The 21225-nt window shown below is 38.4% G+C and overlaps 1 protein-coding gene and 1 pseudogene across 2 annotated transcripts in view; one reads left to right on the top strand and one right to left on the bottom strand.

Moving 5' to 3' along the window:
• Positions 1-21225, top strand: part of OSBPL1A (oxysterol binding protein like 1A) — a 166322-nt gene that overhangs the window by 28384 nt on the left and 116713 nt on the right. The window contains exons 5-13 of one of the 2 annotated variants that reach the window (XM_016195907.2): positions 4511-4622; positions 6448-6533; positions 7622-7766; positions 15657-15718; positions 15821-15865; positions 16928-17001; positions 17116-17179; positions 19479-19577; positions 21056-21181. In XM_016195907.2, the coding sequence (XP_016051393.2) occupies positions 4511-4622; positions 6448-6533; positions 7622-7766; positions 15657-15718; positions 15821-15865; positions 16928-17001; positions 17116-17179; positions 19479-19577; positions 21056-21181 (813 nt within the window). The remainder of the gene's footprint in view (positions 1-4510; positions 4623-6447; positions 6534-7621; positions 7767-15656; positions 15719-15820; positions 15866-16927; positions 17002-17115; positions 17180-19478; positions 19578-21055; positions 21182-21225) is intronic. The other variant, XM_016195908.2, reaches the window with a different exon arrangement.
• LOC148092759 (large ribosomal subunit protein uL23 pseudogene) lies at positions 2238-2714 on the bottom strand (annotated as a pseudogene).

Raw genomic sequence — 21225 nt, 5'->3', positions numbered from 1 at the left:
CTGCTGCTAGAGTTGGCCTTGGAGATCTCCTGAATCATCTGCCTCCTCTATTCTCCATTCTAGATTCCTGCGCCCCTTGGCTAGCACATCTGGTCTTCATGCTTACCTGATGGTGTGACGCAGGCCTCATCCCTGGGGGTCTGAGCCCTTGGTTACCAAGCCCTTCTCAGGCTGAGGTTGCTGTACTTGTCCAGTTACTGCCAAAATAGGACAAGAGAATACAGAGACACCCAAGTGTACCATCTGCATGCCAAACATGTTCTTCTACGTCCCCACTGTGATCAGTCCTACTCTCTTCTCATGTTGAGGTTCATTCACATCTGCCGAGTTGGTGACTTCTTGCCTGCTGGTCTGCTGACACCGGAGTCCAGTCCCAGGCAGCCTTTCCCGTCTCCTGCCGTATGGATTCGAACATTGAAGAATCTGAAGAAGTCAGCCAAGCATTGTGCTTCCTAATCTATTTGGGGAAGTGCAGGGTGGAATAATTTGTTATTTACTTTAGAGGCAGTACCTTTTGACCAGCTTCATCTAATTCTCAGCCTCTCATAACTACAAATCTAGTCTCTTACTCCATGAGTTTGGGTTTTCTGTTTTTGGGGTTTTTTTTGTTTGTTTGTTTTAGATTCCACAAATAAGTGAAATCATAGAGTCTTTCTGTCTGACTTATTTCACTTAGCATAATGCCCTCAAGGTCTATCCATGTTGTTGCTAATGGGAGGATTTTCTTATTTTCTGTCGCTGAGTAGTAGTTGCGTATACATGTGTGCATGCGTGTGCATGTATGTGTGCGTATCACATTTTCTTTATCCATTTATCCATTGATAGGCACTAAGGTTGTTTCCATGTCTTGGCTGTTGTGAATAATGCTGCAGTAAACACGGGGGGGGGGAGGGGTGGCAGATATCTTTTAGTGTTTTTGTTTCCTTTGGATATATACCCAGAAATGGAATTGCTGGATCATGTAGTAGTTATATTTTTATTTTTTTGAGGAAACTCCATACTGTTTTCCATAGAGGTTATACTGATTTACAGTCCCACCCACAGTGCACAAGGGTTCTCTCTTCTCCATATTCTCACCAGCATTTGTTTGTTTCTTGTTGTTTTGTTTGGTTTTTGGGTGCTAGCCATTCTAACAGGCCTGAGGTGAGATCTTGTTGTGCTTTTGATTTCCCTAATGATTAGTGATGTTGTGTACCTTTTCATGTACCTGTTGGCCATTTGAATATCTTCTTCGGAAAAATGTCTATTAGGTCCTTTGCCCATTTTTAAAAATTGGGTTGTTGTTTTGCTATTTAGTTGCATGAGTTTTTGTATATTTTGGATATTAACCCCTTATCAGATACATGATTTGCAAATATTTTCTCCCATTCTCTGGATTGCCTTTTCACTCTCTTCAAAATGCTCCTTGATGTACAAAGTTTTTAATTTTGATGTCCAATTTATCTATTTTTCTTTTTTTTTGCCTCTGCTTTTAGTGTCTTAAGTCATTGCTAAATCCAATGTCATGAAGCTTTCTTCCTATGTTTTCTTCTAAGATTTTTATTGTTTTAGCTCTTACATTTAGGCCTTTGATCCTTTTTTTTTTTTTTTTTGGTTTGTTTTTTGTTTTTATGTGTAAGGTACAAATTTAGCTTTTTTGTGTGTATGGATATCCAGTTTTCCCAGCACCATCTGTTAAAAAGACTGTCCTTTCTTTTTTGAATGGCCTTGGCAGCCTTGTCAGAAGTCATTGGATCATATATGTGAGAGTTTATTTCTGGCCTGTTTATTTTGTTGGTCTGCTAGTCTGTCTTATGCCATCACCACACTTTAAAAAAAAAAAATGTTTTTATTGATTTTTTTAGAGAGAGGAAGGGAGAGGGATAGAGAGATAGAAACATTGATGAGAGAAAAACATTGTTCGGCTGCCTCCTGCACACCCCCTAGTGGGGATGGAGCCGCAGAACCCAGGCATGTGCCCTGACTTGGAATTGAACCAGTTACCTCTTGGTTCATGGGTCGACCGTCAACCACTGAGCCTCACCGGCCAGGCTACCGCACTATTTTGATTACAGAAGCTTTGAGGTAAGTTTTTGAAATTAGATCTCCAGCTCTGTACCTCTTTTTCTGTACTGGTTTGGTTATTCCGGGTCCCTGGAGATTACATATGAATTTTAGGGTGAGATTATGTATTTCTGGGGAAAAAAGACATCACTGGGATTTTTATTTTTTTCAGTGTAAAATTTTTATATTTAGAATTAGCCATCTGGACTCAGTTTAGATGATCCCAATTTTGTTGGCAACATCCAAAGCATCCTCGTCAGGAGCCAGGTGAACATATGCCTTTTTCTCTCCATCAGGCCTGTCAGGGTGTTGACCTGGGCCACGTCAGTGTCATAGAGCTTCTTGGTTTGATGCGGTGCGTGTTGGCCTTGACATTACAATGAACACAAGTGTATTGTCCTCTGTCTTCTTCATGGCTGACTCGGTAGTCAGGGGGAATTTGCTGATGGCTCAGTAGTCAAGCTTGTTTCTCCTGGGTGCGCTTTTCTGAGGATATGTAGGCTGCCTTTGGAGCCTCAGTATCTTCGGCCACTGGAAAGTGGGTAACAAGCGGATCTTCTTTTTTGTGTGGCTGTGGATGCCCTTCAGCACTGCTTTCTTTGCTTCCAAGCCTTTGCTTTGGCTTCAGCTTTGGGAGGGACAAGGGCTTCCTTCTTTGCTTTTGGTGCCATCTTCGTAAAAAGGATTTCCAAGAACCATCATTGGGGTTTGATAGGGATTGCATTGGATCTGTAGATTGCTTTGGGTATTAGTCACATCTTAATATTAAGTCTTCCCATCTATGAACACTAGATGTCTTCCCATTTATTTTTGTATTATTTAAATTTTTTTTTTTAGCTATGGTTATAATTTTAGTGTACAGATCTTTCACCTCCGTGATTAAGTTTATCTCTAAGCATTTTATTCTCTTCGATACTATTATAAATGGAGTTATTTTTCCTAATTTCCTTTTCTGATTGTTCATTTTTATCTTTGTCCATTTTTAAGTTGGGATATTTGTCTTTTTATTGAGTTGGAAAAGTTCTTTATATATTCTGGATACACAATTCTTAATTAGATATCTGATTTGAAGTATTTTTTATTCTGTGGGTGGTTCTACTTTATTAGTATGAACTCTTTACATAAAGTATGAAAACACTTCTCTAAAATTGTTACCTTTAAAATGATAGGAAATGTTAAGGTATTTTATAAGAATACACTTTATTAAAATATTAGACTTAACCATTTTTCTCTTTATAAAATGTGGTAGTTAGTACATTTTATAAAATAATATTGTCATGAAAAGTCTCTTTATGGACCCTATCTAATATCCTGGAAAACATATATTAGGTGAAAGGAGTATAATAACATAAGCAACTATATCGTATAAATAAAACTGTTTTTAAAAAAATCTCAAACTTATGCATAGGAAAAATGATTAGAAAGAAATACACCAAAATGTTTATAGTGATCATATAATGACTAGGACATGAGTATTTTGTTTTTTTTAATTTTATTCTGTGTGTGTTTTTAGATTGTATTTAAATATTTTTATTACAATTTTTAAAGAGAATGTAGGAAATTTTATGGCTCATGGGAAAATACACACGTAATGACATAGGTGTCACTTCATATGTATCATTGGACCATCATCCTAGCGGTTAAAACAGCGCTGTATTCCATCCTGCCTTAGGGTAGACTAAAGAACACGTGTTACCATCTCCCCTCCCAGCGTGCTACACATCCTGGTAAAACTAAGGATCAAATCTCTAATTCTGTCCTGCAAATTGCCTGCATTCTTCATTGTTTCTACTGTCTTGTTAAGTTTTATAACTGAACTGGCCCAGTGATACTGGACTTGTATATAGTATTACCAATATATTTGAAATTCCTAGTAGGTCAGTAGACAGAGTAAATATGAGCTATGTTGCTTTTTTTTGCTGTTTAATATTGACTTTAGGAGATCATTTGCTTTATTGTAAACCACTATTTCAATAGTGGTATGTCTTAGCAGTCTAGTACTTTAGAAAATAACATTCTATTTCTTATAAATAGCAAAAGTAATTTAAAAGCATCTAGGTCTGTTGCGGAAATTTTTTCAATGGGCTTTGGAATGTACTATCCGATATAATTTAAATAATATCTTTGTTAACATACATTAGTTTGATCACACGAATCAATTTGGTTTAAAACCCCCAGGTAATTTACTTAAAGATCAGTTACAGAAGTTAGAAGTATTCTTTGTTAGTTGTGGACTGGAGGTTGTTTAGGCAACCATTAATTATTGTGATTAGTTGAATCTTAGTGTTCAATTTATTGTAGTTACTTAGTATTCACTTACTGTAGACAAAACTGCTGTGTCATAAAAATTCCTACGTTGTACTTTTCTCTATTGTAGAAATTCAGTTGTAATTAGTAATTTGTGAAAGGGCTATAATAAAATAAAGTCTTGGTTTAATTATAGCTAAAAATAATTTCTCTTTTTTAGGAGTTGGTAATGCTTCTTTTAGAATATAATGCTGATCCCACTGTTGTTAATGGGAGTGGACAGAGAGCAAAAGAAGTCACTCATGATAAAGAAATTAGAAACATGCTAGAAGGTAAATATTATGGATCTTAACATAATTAGCATTTACTTTCATTATAGTCAAGGTTCAGAATATGAGTAGAAATTGCTTCTAACATGCCAAAATAGATGGCACTGGGCCTGTGTGCTAAAGATAGTGTAATTTGAGAGTCATTGATTAGACACAAAATTATATCAGAATTTCCTCAAAGCTTTCAAACTCTTAACTTGATACAACACCATGGCAAGTTTTTAAAAACTGTATATCAAATCTCCAACAAAATTAAAAGTAGAAAATTAGAGATGTGAAGGAGTATGGCTGATAGGCTGCAGAAGCATGACCATGGAGGAGTGCAGAGTACAGGACAGAGAAACTACGGAGGCATGGCTATTGGGCGTCATTTGATATTGGAGAAGATAGCTATGGCCAGCTCCATTAGCCAGCTGCTAGTAAATTCTTGATGATCAGCTTCATTGTTATGAACTTCAAAGATTAAATTGCACTCAAGACATATGAGTCTGCAGTAACTCAGAGGGATTTCTTAAAAGAGTTTAAGATAATACACACACACATACACACATACATATTTATTTTTTGTTAATCCTCACCTGAGCATTTTTTTTTCATTGATTTTTTTCCCCCCCAGAGAGAGTGGAAGGCAAGGAGGGTGGGAGGGAGGAAGAGAGAGACATCAATGTGAGAGAGACACATCGAGGGGGCTAGTCTGGGTGTGGAAATAAAAACATGAGAACAGAAGATGGTTGTATATAGTAATGTTAGTAGTTTCTTAAGGCAAAGCTAAACTGTTCCAGCTATTTCTGGACTCAAGAGATGTGTTCCCTGTAGTTGAAATGTGATGGCATGCAGTGTTTCATGTAACAGCGCATAGTAAATACTAACTACTAGTAAATGTTCATTATTTCATAGAAAGACCTGAGCAGCCTTCTGTAGTCCCTTCTTTCAGCATTTGCACAGGACATTGTACATGTTTTAAGTGGGATAACTAAGCCTTTCTATGAAATTACTTCTTTTCTGTAAGCCAAGGCAATTCAACTCTATCAGAGCTGAGACCTCATTACATATTCCAGCCGCTTAAATCAGATTGCCCATTGCTCTCATTCCCTGCAAGTATGATTTGGGGAGCTGCATAGGGTGGTGATAAGAGCATGGCCTCTGGAACCAGCCCACCCAAGTTCAAATCCTAGCTCTTCTACCTCTTGGCTGTGTGACTTTAGTTAAGTTCTTTAATATCTTTGGTCTCAGTTTCTTCATCTATAAAATTGGATAATAGTAACACTTAATAGAGTAGTTATGAGGATTTAATACTTTTAAAGTGCTTAGAATAGCACTTGGCACATAGTTAAGTGCTATAGTATTTGTTAAAGAAGTAAATTTGTATTCTTATGTGGAACTATGTAAGTATGTATACATCTAAATACATTTATATGGTTTGTACATTTTCCTACCAATGCTATTTCTTCTTATTACTTTTCACATTCTAACGTTCTGGAAGGCACGGCCCCCTCTACCCATTTATCTACCTTTCCAAGGCAGATGTGTAATACTATTTCAGCATAAGAAAATAATTCATAATTATTTGTGATGCTATTATAGTGAGTAATATACTTAAAGACTTCTGAATTGAAAACATTCATTTGAACCTGAAAGAAGTTGAAATCTGAATCTGAAATGTAAGGCAATGAGAATAACAATAACGGCAAACTGATTTGAATTACAGTCCAAAACATTGTGACTTTTCTCACCATGACCTCTTTCTTCTTTATACATCTTTGTAATGAATTGGCTACTAGGATCCTGACTAACTGGAGTAATATATCTATATTTTTTCCTTTTGCAGCTGTAGAAAGGACTCAACAAAGAAAGCTTGAAGAGTTACTTTTAGAAGCAGCAAGAGAAGGCAAAACAGCGGAACTTATAGCTCTGGTAAAAAATAAAAATAAAAAAGCATTATTTCTTTACTTTGCACTTCAGGAAAATTTTTACTTAATGATAACTTTATAATTTTAGTAGCATTGTGGGACATAAATACTCAAGATCATAATAATAGAACAAAAGTCTTTAAATATCTAAAAGCACTTAGCATGGTAATAGTTTACTCAGGCTACATTTTAAATGTTGATTTTTTCTCTGAGTGTCTGATATGCATCCTCACCCCCTACTGAAAACCTGATGGATTAAGAATCTGACTTTTCACGGCAAGTACTTGAAGCATAATGTGTAGGGTCTTATAAAGGAATAGGGTTCTCTAATTTCGATATGCAGTTTCTGGGAGGTGTGCTAAACTTCTAGAAAGTAACATACAAATGAGGGACAGTATTTTGGAGTATTTATATCATGTTAGAACAGACTGAAAGCTTTACCCACTTTCTTTCTTGTTAAGAGCCCTATTTTCCAGTTTCCATTTCCTGCAGAGCTTCATTAAACATGAAACTCTAAATTGGCTCTAAATTCAAGACTAAAGCATTGACATTTGCTTTAAAGTTATTTCAGCTCATTTGAAAGGCCTCTTTGGTTTCCAAACATAGTGTCTAAAACATTTTTTAACTTTGTGAAATGGAAACTATATAAAGAAGTTTTTAAAGTAGTGAGCTGGGAACCAAAAATGCAGTTGAAGTTCAGCATTTATACTTTTAGCACTTACGGTTCTAACTCTTCTCAGTGACTCTCTGGTAGACACAATCTATAATTTCACTGTTGCAGTGTGAATTGCAAGACTGGCAGGAACAAGCAATCTTACTGTGGGTAGGGCGACACTGGTGTAGTGTGTGGTGTCTATTGTCAGGGGAGTGTGGGACTTGGGATTCCTTGGCACCTTGAGGACAGCATGGGGAGTGAATGCATTGGCTGGTTTAGTGAGCAAGAACCTGACAGCTCCAGATGCCAAGGAGCCCTCTCTATGCCAGGCTCTGTGGTATGAGGCTTCACCTGAACGCTCTTACACCTTCGTGTGTTTTATGGGAAAAAGTCTGTCTTTCAGATATAATTCTGCATTGCATTTCTTCAATTGTTAGCTCAACAGACCCAATCCTCCTGACGTTAACTGCTCGGATCAGCTAGGAAATACTCCCTTGCATTGTGCAGCTTACCGGGCTCATAAGCAGTGTGCCTTAAAGCTTCTAAAAAGTGGAGCAGACCCTAATCTGAAGAACAAAAATGGTAAGCATGTTGGTGAAAGCCATTGTTGGCCATTTTCAAGGTATAAAAAGAAGTCAATACCATATAAAATTGTTTTGTTTTAGTATCTAGCCTTTGTTAAACTATGTGATTCCTACTTAATTTTGAAGTCAAGGCATTCACACAAAAGAAAAAATAGCTTTAGTAATTTACTTCCTAGTTAAGACTTAAATGTTTGATAATGCCTCCTCCATAGGAAGCGCTAATGACTAAGGTAGATTTCTACCCTCACAGGAAAGGTAAGTATGGTTGAGTCTCATTATCTGTACTGCTCACATTCCCTAAGGTTGTTGTGAACACTGAATTAATGAATGCTGAACCATAGTTCCGGGGGTGGTACAGAGTTACATTCCTGCAAGCTTCTGGTCACAATATTTTTGTCTACTGATCAGTACGTCACCTTGTTCTATGTGTTTCTATTAAAAAACTCCTTATTTCATGTATATTATTGATTGATTACCACTGAGCTCACTGCCAACAGCACTGGAACACAGGCCTGAGCAAAGCTTATCTAACACACACATGTTCCCCATAGGGCACATCACAGCCTTCTTGTGCTTAGGAATACTGGACACTACTTTACCACCGTGCTTGGCAGCTAGCTTCAACAGCAAAATCACAGATAAAAGGCCAAAAATATGAAAAATGTGACACTAGACCCTGATGAGAACTCTTGTTTATTGTATGAGAACTGAAATAAGAAGGCAGGGATCACCTTCTCTGCCTCGGCTGGGAACATGTGCATTAGAAGACTCACATTTTCACCACTCTGGACATGCCCGTGAATGACTGAGAATCTGCCATGAGTATTAATTGGAGGGTTACAAAAAATTTAGCAATAGGCAATTTTATAAGTATGCAATTGATAAAATTTAAAGAGCATCAACCATATATGCATGAGAGTATCAGAGACTGAGTGGGATGATGAGAGAAGCTCCGAAAGGCGTCCTAGGTATTCATTCAGGGGGGGAACACTCCATGAGGGCTTTTATGCATCATTCATTAGGATGCTTCCCTCTGCCCGTCACCGGCCTGGATTAGGGCTTGTCAGTGGTACCACAGCACCCTGTGTTCACCTCCATCGTAGCCTAAATCAGACTCCATGGTAATTGTTGGCATCTGTAGCTATCTCCCATTAGACCGAACTCTTAAGGGCAGGGGTAATATTTTACTGTCTGTTTTACCCAGCACCTAGAGTAAGGTACAGCACATGCTGCCTTATACATGGTGCGTGTTTGTTGAAGGTCTGGGTAAAGAAATAGCTTTACAGGGAACAGGTATATGATATAGGCCCTGAAGCCCTAATAGTGTTTTTAAAAATCATCTCTAAATACTTCTGTTTGTATCTCTAACAAAAGCCTCCCCACCCTGATTTTTTTTTTTTTTTAAATAAGCAATACCATTATTATCTAGTAAGATATTGATAAGCAGGAAGCTGGGAGAGGGTATCCCACACAGAGGGAAGATGGTGAGAAAGACAATAAGGTGAAAAATGCAAGTCAAGCCCGGCCGGGCGTGGCTCAGTGGTTGAGCATCAACCTAGGATCCAGGCGATCAGGGTTCGATTCCCAGTCGGGGCACATGCCCGGGTTGCGGGCTTGACCAATGACTCTCTCATCATTGATGTTTCTATCTCTCTCCCTCTCCTTTCCTCTCTCTGAAATCAATAAAGATATATTTTAAAAAAAAAGAAAAAAAAAGAAAAATGCAAGTCAAGTTTAGGTGACATCCCCAGCCCGGCGCATCCAGGTGCCTGCAGGGGAGCAGTACCAGGTGATCCTGGAGATGCGCCTTAGGCCCGTGCTGTGGAAAGCCTTGAAATGCCAGACCACTTACCCCTTGATTTAAAGGGCAAGGGACCCTGGAGAAGAAATAGGTGAGCAGTGGAGGGATGAGGTGCTTTCAAAAGATTAACATGGTTGCAGTATCTGGGATAGGTTGCGACAGGCCCAGGACTACAGGGAGGGATCAGTAGGACCATTGACGTGGTTTCAGGTGAGAGGTAATGAGGACCTGAACTTTATTGACGACATCAGTGAGAATAGGAGGAGAAAGATAATTACAGAATTTCCTGCTTGTCCTCTCTTCCCTTGACTGGCCCTTATCCTCTAGACTAGCATTACCCAGGAGATATATATAGATATATATATATATATATATATATATATATATATATATATATATATATATATATATATATAGCATTCACATATGTAATTTTAAATTTTCTAGTAGCCACAGTAACAAAGTACAAGGAAACAGAATGAAATGAATTTTAATAATGTATTTTATTTAAAGCAATATACCTAAAATACCATGTCAACATGTAATCAACATGAAAAAAAAAATTAGTGATTATTTTACATTCTTTTTAGTATTGTGTCTTTGAAATCTTAACGTCGCATCTCAGATTCCAGGTCCTGAATAGCCCCATGTGATTAGTGCCCACCGTGCTGGACAGTGCAGCTCTAGACATACCTGTCTGAGGCTCTCTGGTCAACCATACTGCCCTAACCCTGCGTATGCTTTTCTCTGCCAGAAATGCCTTTTTCCTGCTTGTCCATCTGGTAAACAAACCCTAGTCTCACTTTGAGTTAGCTCCAACTCTCTTCCCCAGAGAGGCTTTCCTTGTATCTCTTAGATATAGGTTCTTAGTGGAATAAAAGTTAGAAGAAAAGTTGGGGCATGGAAAAGGGAGGCACTCAGGAGACAGGAGAGAAATACCAGTTCCATGGAAGCCAAAGGAAGAGATAAAATGCAGAGTAAAGGAGTAGGATGTTTTCGTTGTCATTTGCAGCTTAGACTGAGGATCAGCAGTGAGCAAAGGCCATGGAATCCAGTGACTCAGTGCCCAGGGGTCCTTCCTGAAAGAGCAGTTTCCACAGACCATTGAGCAAAAGCCAGGCTAGGGGTTAAGGATTGAGTAGGAAATGAAGAAGCCGAGGCAGCGCTACTTGTCTTCTACTTTGCAGTATTTAAGAACAGAAAGAATGGCTCCTTGGCCAAGTGGAAGACTTTTTAGGTAAAGAGAGACTTAAACATGTTTAAAGTTAAGGAAGACTTAAGGCAACAGAAAAAGAGCTTGATGATTTAATTGTGACAGAAAATGTAATTTTTAAAAAGGTAATAGCAAAAAAAATAGAAACATACTTGATAAAAGATGCTTAGTTTTCTATGGAGGCAATTGATACACGCAACCGAAGGGCAAAAAAGAAAACCTGAAAAATGGAGAGACCTACCATGTTTTTGGTGGGAAAAACTTAGCATTGAAAGGCTAACAGTTCTCCCCAAATTAATTTGTACATTCAGAGCAATTCCAGCCAGAGTCCTCAGAGGGTTTTCATGGAACTTGACTCGCTGATTCTACATTTATATGCCATTAAAATCCTACTTTTTATCAGGCATCAACAGTTTTTCCATATTGTTCTTGGAAACATAATCTTCATGACTTGCCTTCTAGATAGTAGTATTTCACATGGATATAATATAATTTTTGCCCCCAAACTCCAGTGTTAAGGACAACAATTATTTATTTTTTCTATGACTAAATTTTTTTAGTCTTTTTTTTTTTTTTCAAACAAGGATGTTTAAAATTTTTAATCAAATTTGTTGAGCCTCTTCTTTGATTTCTTCTAGCCCTTCTAAGCTTAGGTAGAGATTTAGTAAATATTCTGCTGTTTTTCCCTAGTTTATCTGTAATCACATTCGTTCATTCAGCAAATCTGAGCTCTGCTGTGTGCCAGGAACTGTACACGCTGGAGCTCCAATAGCGAACAAAACCCAACAGTCCCCATGCCCTTGGAGCTTATATTCTGGTGGCAGGAGATGGACAAAACATAAATACACATATATTGCCAGGTGATAAGGTGCAGAAAATTATAAAATCGGATGAAGGAGAGTGATGGCTGTGGGGAGGAGCTGTTTTGGAAGGAGGGTGCAGGAAGGCCTCCCTGAAGTGACTGAGCCGGGAGCTGAACCGAGTGAGGGGGTGAGCCCGGAGGGTGTCTGGCAGAAGAGCACTGAGAGCAGCGGGCAAACCGCGTGTGAAAGCTCTGGGGTGGGACAGCGCTTGGCATATTTGAAGAAGAAAGCTGCCAAGGCGCCTAGAGCGGGGGGAGGTAGGTAACCTCAGAAAGGTAGCCAGAGGCCCAGCCCTGCTGGAGGGTTTTGAGCAGGAAAAGTGACGTGAGAGTGTATGTCAGGATGGGACACATTTGCTAATCACTTATCTTTACACTTACCCTTCATCACACGTCTTTCCCTTTCCATTGTTTTGTTACGCCTTCCTCATACATTTGAAGAATTTACTTGCTTTTTGTTGAGTTTTCTGTTCTTATTGCCTCATCTGTTTCTTCCTTTGCCAGTATTTCACTTTTAATGGTTGTTTTTGTAATATATATATTTGTTTTAAGTATATCTTTATTGATTTCAGAGAGAGGAAGGAAAAGGGAGAGAGAAACATCAATGATGAGTCATTGATCGGCTGCCTCCCGCACACCCCTACTGGGAATCAAGCCTGCAACCCAGGTATGTGCCCTGACAGGAATCCAGCTGAGATCTCCTGGATCATAGGTCGATGCTCAACTGCTGAGCCACGCCCGGCCCAGCTATTTTTGTAATATTTTAATATCTGATAAGGTTTCCCCTTGCCACTCTTCTTTTTTGAGGGTTTTCTGGGACATTTTCATCTGTTTATTCTTCCAGATGGCATTTAAAATAATTTTCATAGATTCTTAGTAAAAATACTGTTGGCATTTAATTGAAATTGCATTCTTTGTAAATTAATTTGAGGCATGTTGACATTTTTACTTAGTTTTCTCATTAAGGGAAAAATCTGTCATGTAAAATTTAACTATGGGATCATTCCTGTTTTTTACTTTACTCTGTTGTGGTTGATAGGAGATGTAGTGCTATTCTGAAACGACCTGTGTGATGCCCATCCAGGTAGGGAGGCTATTTCATTCAGTTCAAAAGCATTTTGTTGATTCTTACTGTGTGCCAGGCACTTTTGGCATTGAATGCAGAAATGAGGGCTCTGTGCTGGGAATTCAGCTTGCTGGCAGGAGTTCAGAATTTATTTTGGTATTAGGGCAGAATTCTATGAAAGAAATCACACTGTCGTCCTCCTCCCTGCCTACAGGAATAATTTCTCAAGCGCCCTATAGATAGGATGAAAATAACAGAGTTGGTAGACCTTTTTATAAGACAAAAATTCTTACGTGCTAGCTAGAAAATATAAAGTGATTATTAATTTCTCAGTTAACATTATAAAAAGGTTTTTCCCCACTAAAGAATATATGGTCAGCCCCAGTTTTACCCATTAGCATTTCTGTAACTCTACCTTTAAAATAAACCTTAAGCCCATCAACTTCTCTCCATATGTACTACTGTCTGTATTTTGCTACTAACTCTCTAGTCCAGGCCACCAGTATCTTTCACTTAGACTATTATTATTGCTTTTCTCTTGCCCACATTTACAAGCTATTTTCCACAGCAGCAGCCACAGTGATAGTTTATAAAAAACTTTATTATAGAAATCATCAAAGCTTTAAAAATAGAATAGTGTAATTAATTGATGTACACATTACCCTCTTTCAGGAATTATCAATAATGATCACTCTCCTAATACGTTATTTCATCTATATATATTTTATATCTATAGAAGAGAGGGCTCCTTAAAAAACCAACAAAACATGACCATATGATAGTTGCACAACTCTGAATATACTAAAAAGCATTGAATTATACACTTTAAATGGAGGAGTTGTATGGTATGTGAATTACATCCTGACAGAACTATTAAAAAACATAGCCATGACAGCAAGATCCTGTTAGTAATATTAGTTTCTAAGAAGCATCAAATAGCCAAAGTTCACATTTCCCCAATTATCCTTACAATTTTTTTAAAAATACTTTGACAGAGTTTTAAACATACTCTTCCATTTAAAACCCTTCAGTGGCTTTACATCCTATTTAGAATAAAATTCACACTCCTTATACTGGTTCATGAAGGTCTGACCTGCAAAGCCCTGCATGATGTGGCTCTGTCTACCTCTCTGACTGTATCTCTTGCCCACTAAATAGTTCCTACCTCAGGGCCTTTGCATTAGCTGTTCCCTCTACTGGAATGCCTTTCCTATATTTTCACAAGGCTTGCTTCTTCCTTTCAGTTTAAACATATCTTCCTCAGGCTTTCCCTGATTTGTCCCCCAGTCTCCAATGTAAACTGGTATCCCAGTCATTCTCTGTCAAATGACTCACTTAATAAACCATGCTATGCCAATTTTTTTTTTATCTACTATCTATCCTTTATATTCATTTATTGTCTTTCTCTTTTTCCACACCCACACCCATTTTTTTCTATCGTGTTCACTGTTAAGTCCCCAGTGCCTAAAATATTAATTAGTGCATAATAGACTCTCATTGGGAGATGTTTAGACAAAAAATTGCCCAACACATACCAGGTGTTTGGTATTTATAAAAAGGGGTTTGTACATTGAGGCCTGCGCAGGTCCCAACCTGTCTGTGGTTTGGGGTTGCTATCTGCCTCATAAAGCAAAGTCGAAGCTTGTCTTCTGGGAAGGTAAAGTCATCTTCTCCCCTGAAAAAGCCTCCTACATAGATGGTCTTGGCATCTTCCAGGAACAGGAGGGCAGGGATCAAGGCCTCATGAGGCTGGATCTTCAGGTGAGGTAGAGAAGATTGTGGTTATAACCAGAAAGTCTGGGATGTAGTTACCTGCAGAATACCTTACTGTTAACCCAGCCTGGGCTTCATGGTAGTCAAAGGAATGGATTCCTTAATAATAAAATAATGATACAGTTTTTTAAAAAGGTTATTTGTAGAATACATTGCCTTACTGCACAAACAGAGTTTCAGCCTGGTGTGCTATTTTGGAAGGGCTGTTTTTGTTTTAATTTTTTATGTGTAGCTTTTGTTTCTCTAGCAATCAGAAGCTATCTGAGGTTATGAGGAGATTTTTTTTTTTCTTTTTCCCAGCTTGCATCCTTCTTGCAGTGTCCTGCTCACTTCAGAACTCAGCAAATAACTTTGACAAACAAATTCTGTTTTTGTTGTTTGGCAAAACCTAGAGTGCTGGCACGTGTAAGGTTGAGGAAGTTACCCTCATATCTTGCTGGTTTCATTCTCCATTGTCACGCTTTCCTTTAGTCCTCAGTGTGGACCGTCATGCCCTTAGCTTGTGAGCTTCCTCTGCTTCCTGTTTGCCAGTGAGGTCGCTTTAGCGTGGTGGTGGCAGGCTGAATAGTGGCCCCACGAAGATGTGGTGTGGCTAGGTAACTTGAGATAGGGAGATGATTCTGAATTATCCAGGCATGCCCAGTGTAATCACATGGATTCTTACAGGGAGAAGGCAGGAGGATCAGAATATCAAGAGAAAAATGTAAGGATGGAAGCAGAGACTGGAATGAGGCCCTTTGCAGAGGAGGGAGGGATCTCGAGTCAAGGGATGTATGTAGGTGGCCTTTAGAAGCTGGAGAAGGCAGGGAAACGGATTCCGACCTCCTAAACTGTAAGAGTTAATATGTGCTATTTTGAGCTACGAAGGTTGTGGTAATTTGTTATAGCAGCCACAGGAAACTAATACAGTGACTTAGGTCAGGAAAGCTTGAATGACCACAGAACTTGTACTGAGTGTTCCGAATGAAGTTAATCTGATTTGCGGGCTTAATAGCTAGCTACGAAAAGGAGGCCATAAAGAATTGAGATGGCAACTTCAGGCTGCTAATTTTGGGAGAGAAGAAAAAGGTGGAGTTGATGGAATAATGAAAGAATATTATGCGCTGCAATTGCAGCATCAATTTATAGTGCAATTAAGCTCTTGACAGCCTTTTGTCCTTGTATTTTACACAGATCAGAAACCCCTTGACCTTGCCCAGGGTGCTGAAGTGAAGCACATTCTTGTTGGTAATAAGGTATGTAGTAATGGATTACATTTATATAGTAATTTTCATTAAAAGTTTTTGAATTCTTAAAATCTATAGATGCATTTTTAATGAAGATATGTTTTGCAATAGGTCCTCTACAAAGCACTGAAACGATATGAAGGCCCTCTCTGGAAGGTAGGTTGGGATGCCTTTTTAATTATAAAACTGGGAGGAATTCTTAGGTGTTCTGTGTTTGTTGAAATTTTCAATTATTTCTGAAGTATATGTCATTTAATCATTCTTGGATTTTCTAATGCAGCCATTTTTGTACTGCTGGACTTCCTTAGGCATCCACTTGTGGCAATTACTATCTTTTGTATCTTGGTCACTTTTAGGTGACCAAGTTTGCACAGAACAGAATTGGGGAAAATATATTTTTTCTTAATCATAGAATTACAGTATTATTTTTGTTATGAACATTTAACTGTGGAGGGCTTAGGAAGAATTTAATATTTGAATTGTCACAGAGCACACATATAAAGTCTTTCTGGTTCTAAAAATTTCTATGCTTTCAGTTATTTTGTATAATTAACTATTTTAGAGCATAGTTAATTATGCTCTAAAGCACTTGCAAGCACTTGCAAGCACTCCCTCTATATGTTTATGTACATGTTTGCTTATATTGTAGAAAATAAATTAGGATAATTCTCTTTTTTCAGAAGTTCATTCAGGAAATTGTCTTTGAGGAAATTGTCTTTGAAGCCCAAAACTGATATATTTATATATCCCTGAACAGTACTGTCAGAACATAAACTGTTCATCATTCATCGTTGATCTTATCAGTATGGCATTTCTTCTGTTCTTGTCACCCTGTAGTAGTGGTATGTTTCCATTACTGCACATAGTACCTAAGTTCATATTTGATTTTTTTAATATGTTTAATTGATTTTTAGAGAGAGAGAGAGAGAAACATCTCTGCGAGAGAAACATCAATATCAATTGGCTGCCTCCTGCTGGGGATTGAGCCCGAAACCCGGCCATGTGTCCTGAACAGGAATCTACCCAGCAACCTCTCGGTACATGGGTCCATGCTCAGCCACTGAGCCACACCAGCCAGGCTGTTCGATCATTTTTTTGTTCCGTAGTACTGTCTAGTTGAAAGACTCATAGAACTGTCATAACTTAGCTACTTCTTATCAGTCAATTATTTGAATCTAGACGTGTCAGCTTGGAAAATCGTGGTCCTTTTTCCTTTAGAGTTCAAGATTTTTTGGCTGGAGGTTGTTCTGGGTGGTGTTAGAACATGGTGTCCTTTCATGGTATAGGAAACAGTGAGTATTATGATCATTATACTTATTAAATTTCCACATGTAAATTTTGAAAAATTAAAAGTTTTCACTTATCTCTTCTCCTTTTACCTTGATAATTTAATATTTATTTTGAAGGCCGGATGCAGTCCGTAAGATTTATCGCCAGGGGTGCAAACACCTAACTCAAGCAATATGCACGGTAGGATGACACACGCATCTTTTGCTCAAACCGTGAAGTCAGTTCTGCAAGTGATCGCCCTGAATCATTTGTATAAGCTGCCTCGTTAAATTTGGGGATGGCAAGTGTTTCAAAAAAGTAATGGGGGGAATCGCCATTTTAAAACTTATCAACTTTTGTTTATCTTCACATACTGTGGGATGAGAGATGAGTGATCCAAAATCATTTATAAGAAATATGTGTGTATGTACAGGATGGGGCAGAAGTAGGTTTACAGTTGTGAGTACGCCAGTTTATTATCGTATTATTTATTATTGTATTTTCCATACGAACAATAGTAAACCCACTTTTGCCCCACTGTATGTGTGTGTGTATAGTCATACATGTGTGCATGTACATATATGTATATATGTATATATATATTTGTACATATGTAAATCAGGACAATAGAAGATTTTCTGGTGGTAAAATAAGTAAAGCCTATGTCAAAATCAGGACTCTGAGGTTCTCCGTATTTTCTTCTGGCTGTTGTAGCAAGTCAGGAGTAAAAGTGGGCTTTTCATTTTGGAAGATTGGTCTAAGCCTGCAGCCTAGACATAGTCTCTTGTTTCCCACTCCGAGGACTTCAGGGTTGTCAACATGCCACCGCGGCCCATCCCCCCGTCAGAGCGCGGCACCACCTTTCTCAGTGTGAACCTTCGTCGCGGTCGCAGCAGGACCGCCACTGACACAAGCTGGCCCTTCAGGGGCCGCGTACCCCTCCTCCTCCCGCTCCAGTCTTTCGGTGCGGTCCTGGCCATGCCCTTCTGTTCCCGCTCCTGCCGGCTCCGCTCAGCACCGAGGTTTTTCCTCAGCGGGGCTCCTGACCTTATTCTTGTCTACCTGAAGCAAGAAACAGACAGGTTGCTGCCCCGCCCTTGTAAACTCCCTTGGTGGCATATTTACATGTCACTGATTAGCCTGTTTATCATAATGCGGTACCTCTCTTTATCTCCTGTGATACATTGTGTTTTGAAATCTAGTTTCCTGATATTAATATAGCCGGTCAGGCCTTCTTATGCTTACTGTTTGCATAGCGTTGCTTTTTCTATTTATGTACTTTCAAACTATCTAAAATTTTGTATTTTCTGTCTTTTGTAAATAGTATGTATTTGGGCCCTTAGTATGCATTCTGACAGTGTTAGCCTTTTAATTAGATTTCTTTTGAGATTGTGTTCCACTTTCTTCTTCACGTGTCAGGTAATTTTGGGTTGTATTGTTAATATTACGGATGTTCTGGAGATTCTGGATTGTGTTGTTTTTCTCTGTTAAATGTTATATCCTTGGTTTTTAGCAGGTCATTTTCTTGGCTGGGTTTGGATTGTAAACTGTTTCTTGGACAGCAGCTCCAGTCTGCATTTAGATAGGTTGTATTTAAATGACGGCTCTGAATTAGTTCTGTGCATCAGTTAGAGATGTGAATAGACAGAGTTTGGGGATCCCTCCTCTGTCTCTTTCCCTTGGGGATTCCCCTACTCTCTTTAGTATTTATGGCTCCTCAGATTTGCTTTTTTAATTCCCAAAGACAGAAAGACTGGGTTTTTCCACATGTGCCCTTGCTGTTGTATCACCATTGGATTGTACTGCAAAACCTTGAGGATGGGAACTTATTTGCAAAGTTCCCTTTCTTCCAAGAGAACATGCAGGCCCCAGCCCCTCATCAGCCTATCAGCTTCCGTTCACTCTCCAGCTCCTTCAGGTTGTTGCTGTTAGTTTTGTGTCTGGGTTTTATCGTTTTCTGCATGGGGTAAGGGGGCCCTCTGGTAGGGTCTTGAAGGAGAAGTCTATCTCTTTCCATTCTTAAATCCCCTCGCTTTAGAAATTTATATTTTAAAATGACATAATTATTTCTTCTTTTTCTTTACCCCTTTATCGATCTTATGGCCTCCCCCTAAAGGCTTTCTGTGCTCTGCTCAAGCACGGGGTTCCGGAGAGTGGTACGAATAGGAAGCTGGAGCCGTGCTATTTAAAGGCGTTTACAGCCCGAGTCCCGCTAAGCTATGTTTAATAGAAAGAATAAAGCGAAAACTACTGGACTATTAGTGTTTACTCTGGGTAGCTAAAAGTATGAAAGCCAGTGTTGACGCAGGTAACCTACAATGCCTTTGACACTCCTCACATGTCCATTTTGCTCCTAATTTTTATCAATTGATATTTTACATGTTGTTCTATTGGAGATAATTAAGTCATGTTAATAATTTTAATTTTATATAGAGAGAATTTTAAGGTTCTATTTTATGTGCATGAGTGGTGTTGTCTTACTGCCTTCTTTATATCCAAGGTCAAATCCAGCGATAGCTGCCTCTTCTTTATTAAATGCTTTGATAACACTCTTCATGGCTTCAAGGTTCCTAAGAATAGCCTTCAACAATCAAGAGAGGTAATTGTTTGGATTCATTTATCTTTCATAAAAATTAAAGAACATTTAGAAACATAAAGAATGCAAGTTCAAAATTAGCAGCCAAAATCTTGCTGATTGTACCTTTTTAATGGGCACGATTACATGAAGCTTCTGAAATTTGGCTTATGAATTAGTCCTTCATCAACATGTATCTGCGGGTATTTTCTCTTCCTAATTTTCTTTTTCATTTTGATTCTGTTAATGTAAGGGGCCTTACAGGGTTTTGGAAAACAAGCCTAAGTGAGTATTTAGTTTGCCTCTAAATTTGTAGGTGAGGAAACTGAAAACAGTAAGATTGTTACGTCCTACCAAGATCTCCAAGGTCACACAGCTTGTAAATGACAGAGCCTGGACTCCAGCCCAGCTGTTCTGATTTATTATAGTGTAGACTCAGTCTTCTTTTTGGTAAATTGAATAGTAGCGGCAAGCAGGAAAATTAGGATTCATGTGACAGAAATTCATAGTGCAGTTATTTAATGGAGAGGCCATATTCTTTCAGATCACAGCAGTATTCATAGAGCCCCTCTTGTTTTTTGTAAATTACGTAAGGGGTTGAAAGAAGCTATCTTCTAAATTGGTTAACTTTGGCCTTTCAAAGAACGCTAAACAATTCAAGTCACAACTGTCCCATCATTTCATAAAATAGCAAGATTTGACCCTGAGTAATACTATAAGAAATGAGGAATAAGACAGGTATTTTTAGGGCAGATGCTCTGTCTTTATGTGACGTCACTGATCTTTTAAAAACATAGTAAAAGTCAAAGCATCAAAGCAGTTGTTGGCTCTCTTAAAATGATCTGAGTTTCTTGTGCTTATAATTTGATTGCAAGTTAGTAAAAGTGTTTCTGGATACATTATTATACAATAACTTATTCATCAGTTTTGAGAACCTAGAATTTTAAGTGAAAAATTCTCCACCCATTACTTAGTTTTTATAACATGGTTAAGTATAAATATTAGTGAATATATAAACTTATACATGATATTTTTTTAAAGTACTAGGAAATTTGTTGTTGTGGTTAATCGTCATCCGAGGATACTTTTTCCATTGATCTTTAGAGAGAGTGGAAGGGAGGGAGAGGAGAAGGAGAGAGAAACATCGATGTGAGAGACACACATGGATTGGTTGCCTCCCACATGTGCCCCAGCTGGGGCGGGGATCCAACCTGCAACCCAGGTACATGTCCTTGACTGGGAATCTAACCCGAGACCCTTCTGTGTACAGGCTGAGGCTCCAACCACTGAGCAACACTGGCCAAGGCTGGGGAAAATTTTTTTTTTAATCTAAACATGTCATGGATAAGAGAGATGTCATTATTGCATTGGTTTTTGTTTTCTTTTGGTTTTTTAGGCCATAATATTTTTTTCTTCATATAAACTTTATGCTTTCCAGGTCATTGTCATATTATGTTTTTGAGTAAAAATGCATTTCCCTTTAAATCTTTGGAATATTTCAGGACTGGCTGGAAGCAATAGAAGAGCATTCTGCTTATAGCACTCACTACTGTTCCCAGGACCAAATGACTGATGATGATGAAGAGGAAGATGGAGTTTCTGCTGTGGACTTGAAGGAATCCCTAGAGGTAAATAGGAAAACTTAACCTGACCTTTATAGCTAACTCTCTCA

This window comes from Miniopterus natalensis, chromosome 7 (assembly GCF_054644295.1).
Source record: "Miniopterus natalensis isolate mMinNat1 chromosome 7, mMinNat1.hap1, whole genome shotgun sequence".
NCBI classification, from domain to species: domain Eukaryota; kingdom Metazoa; phylum Chordata; class Mammalia; order Chiroptera; family Miniopteridae; genus Miniopterus; species Miniopterus natalensis.
Note: the sequence above shows the minus strand (reverse complement) of the source record. Positions and strands in the feature narration are given on the sequence as shown.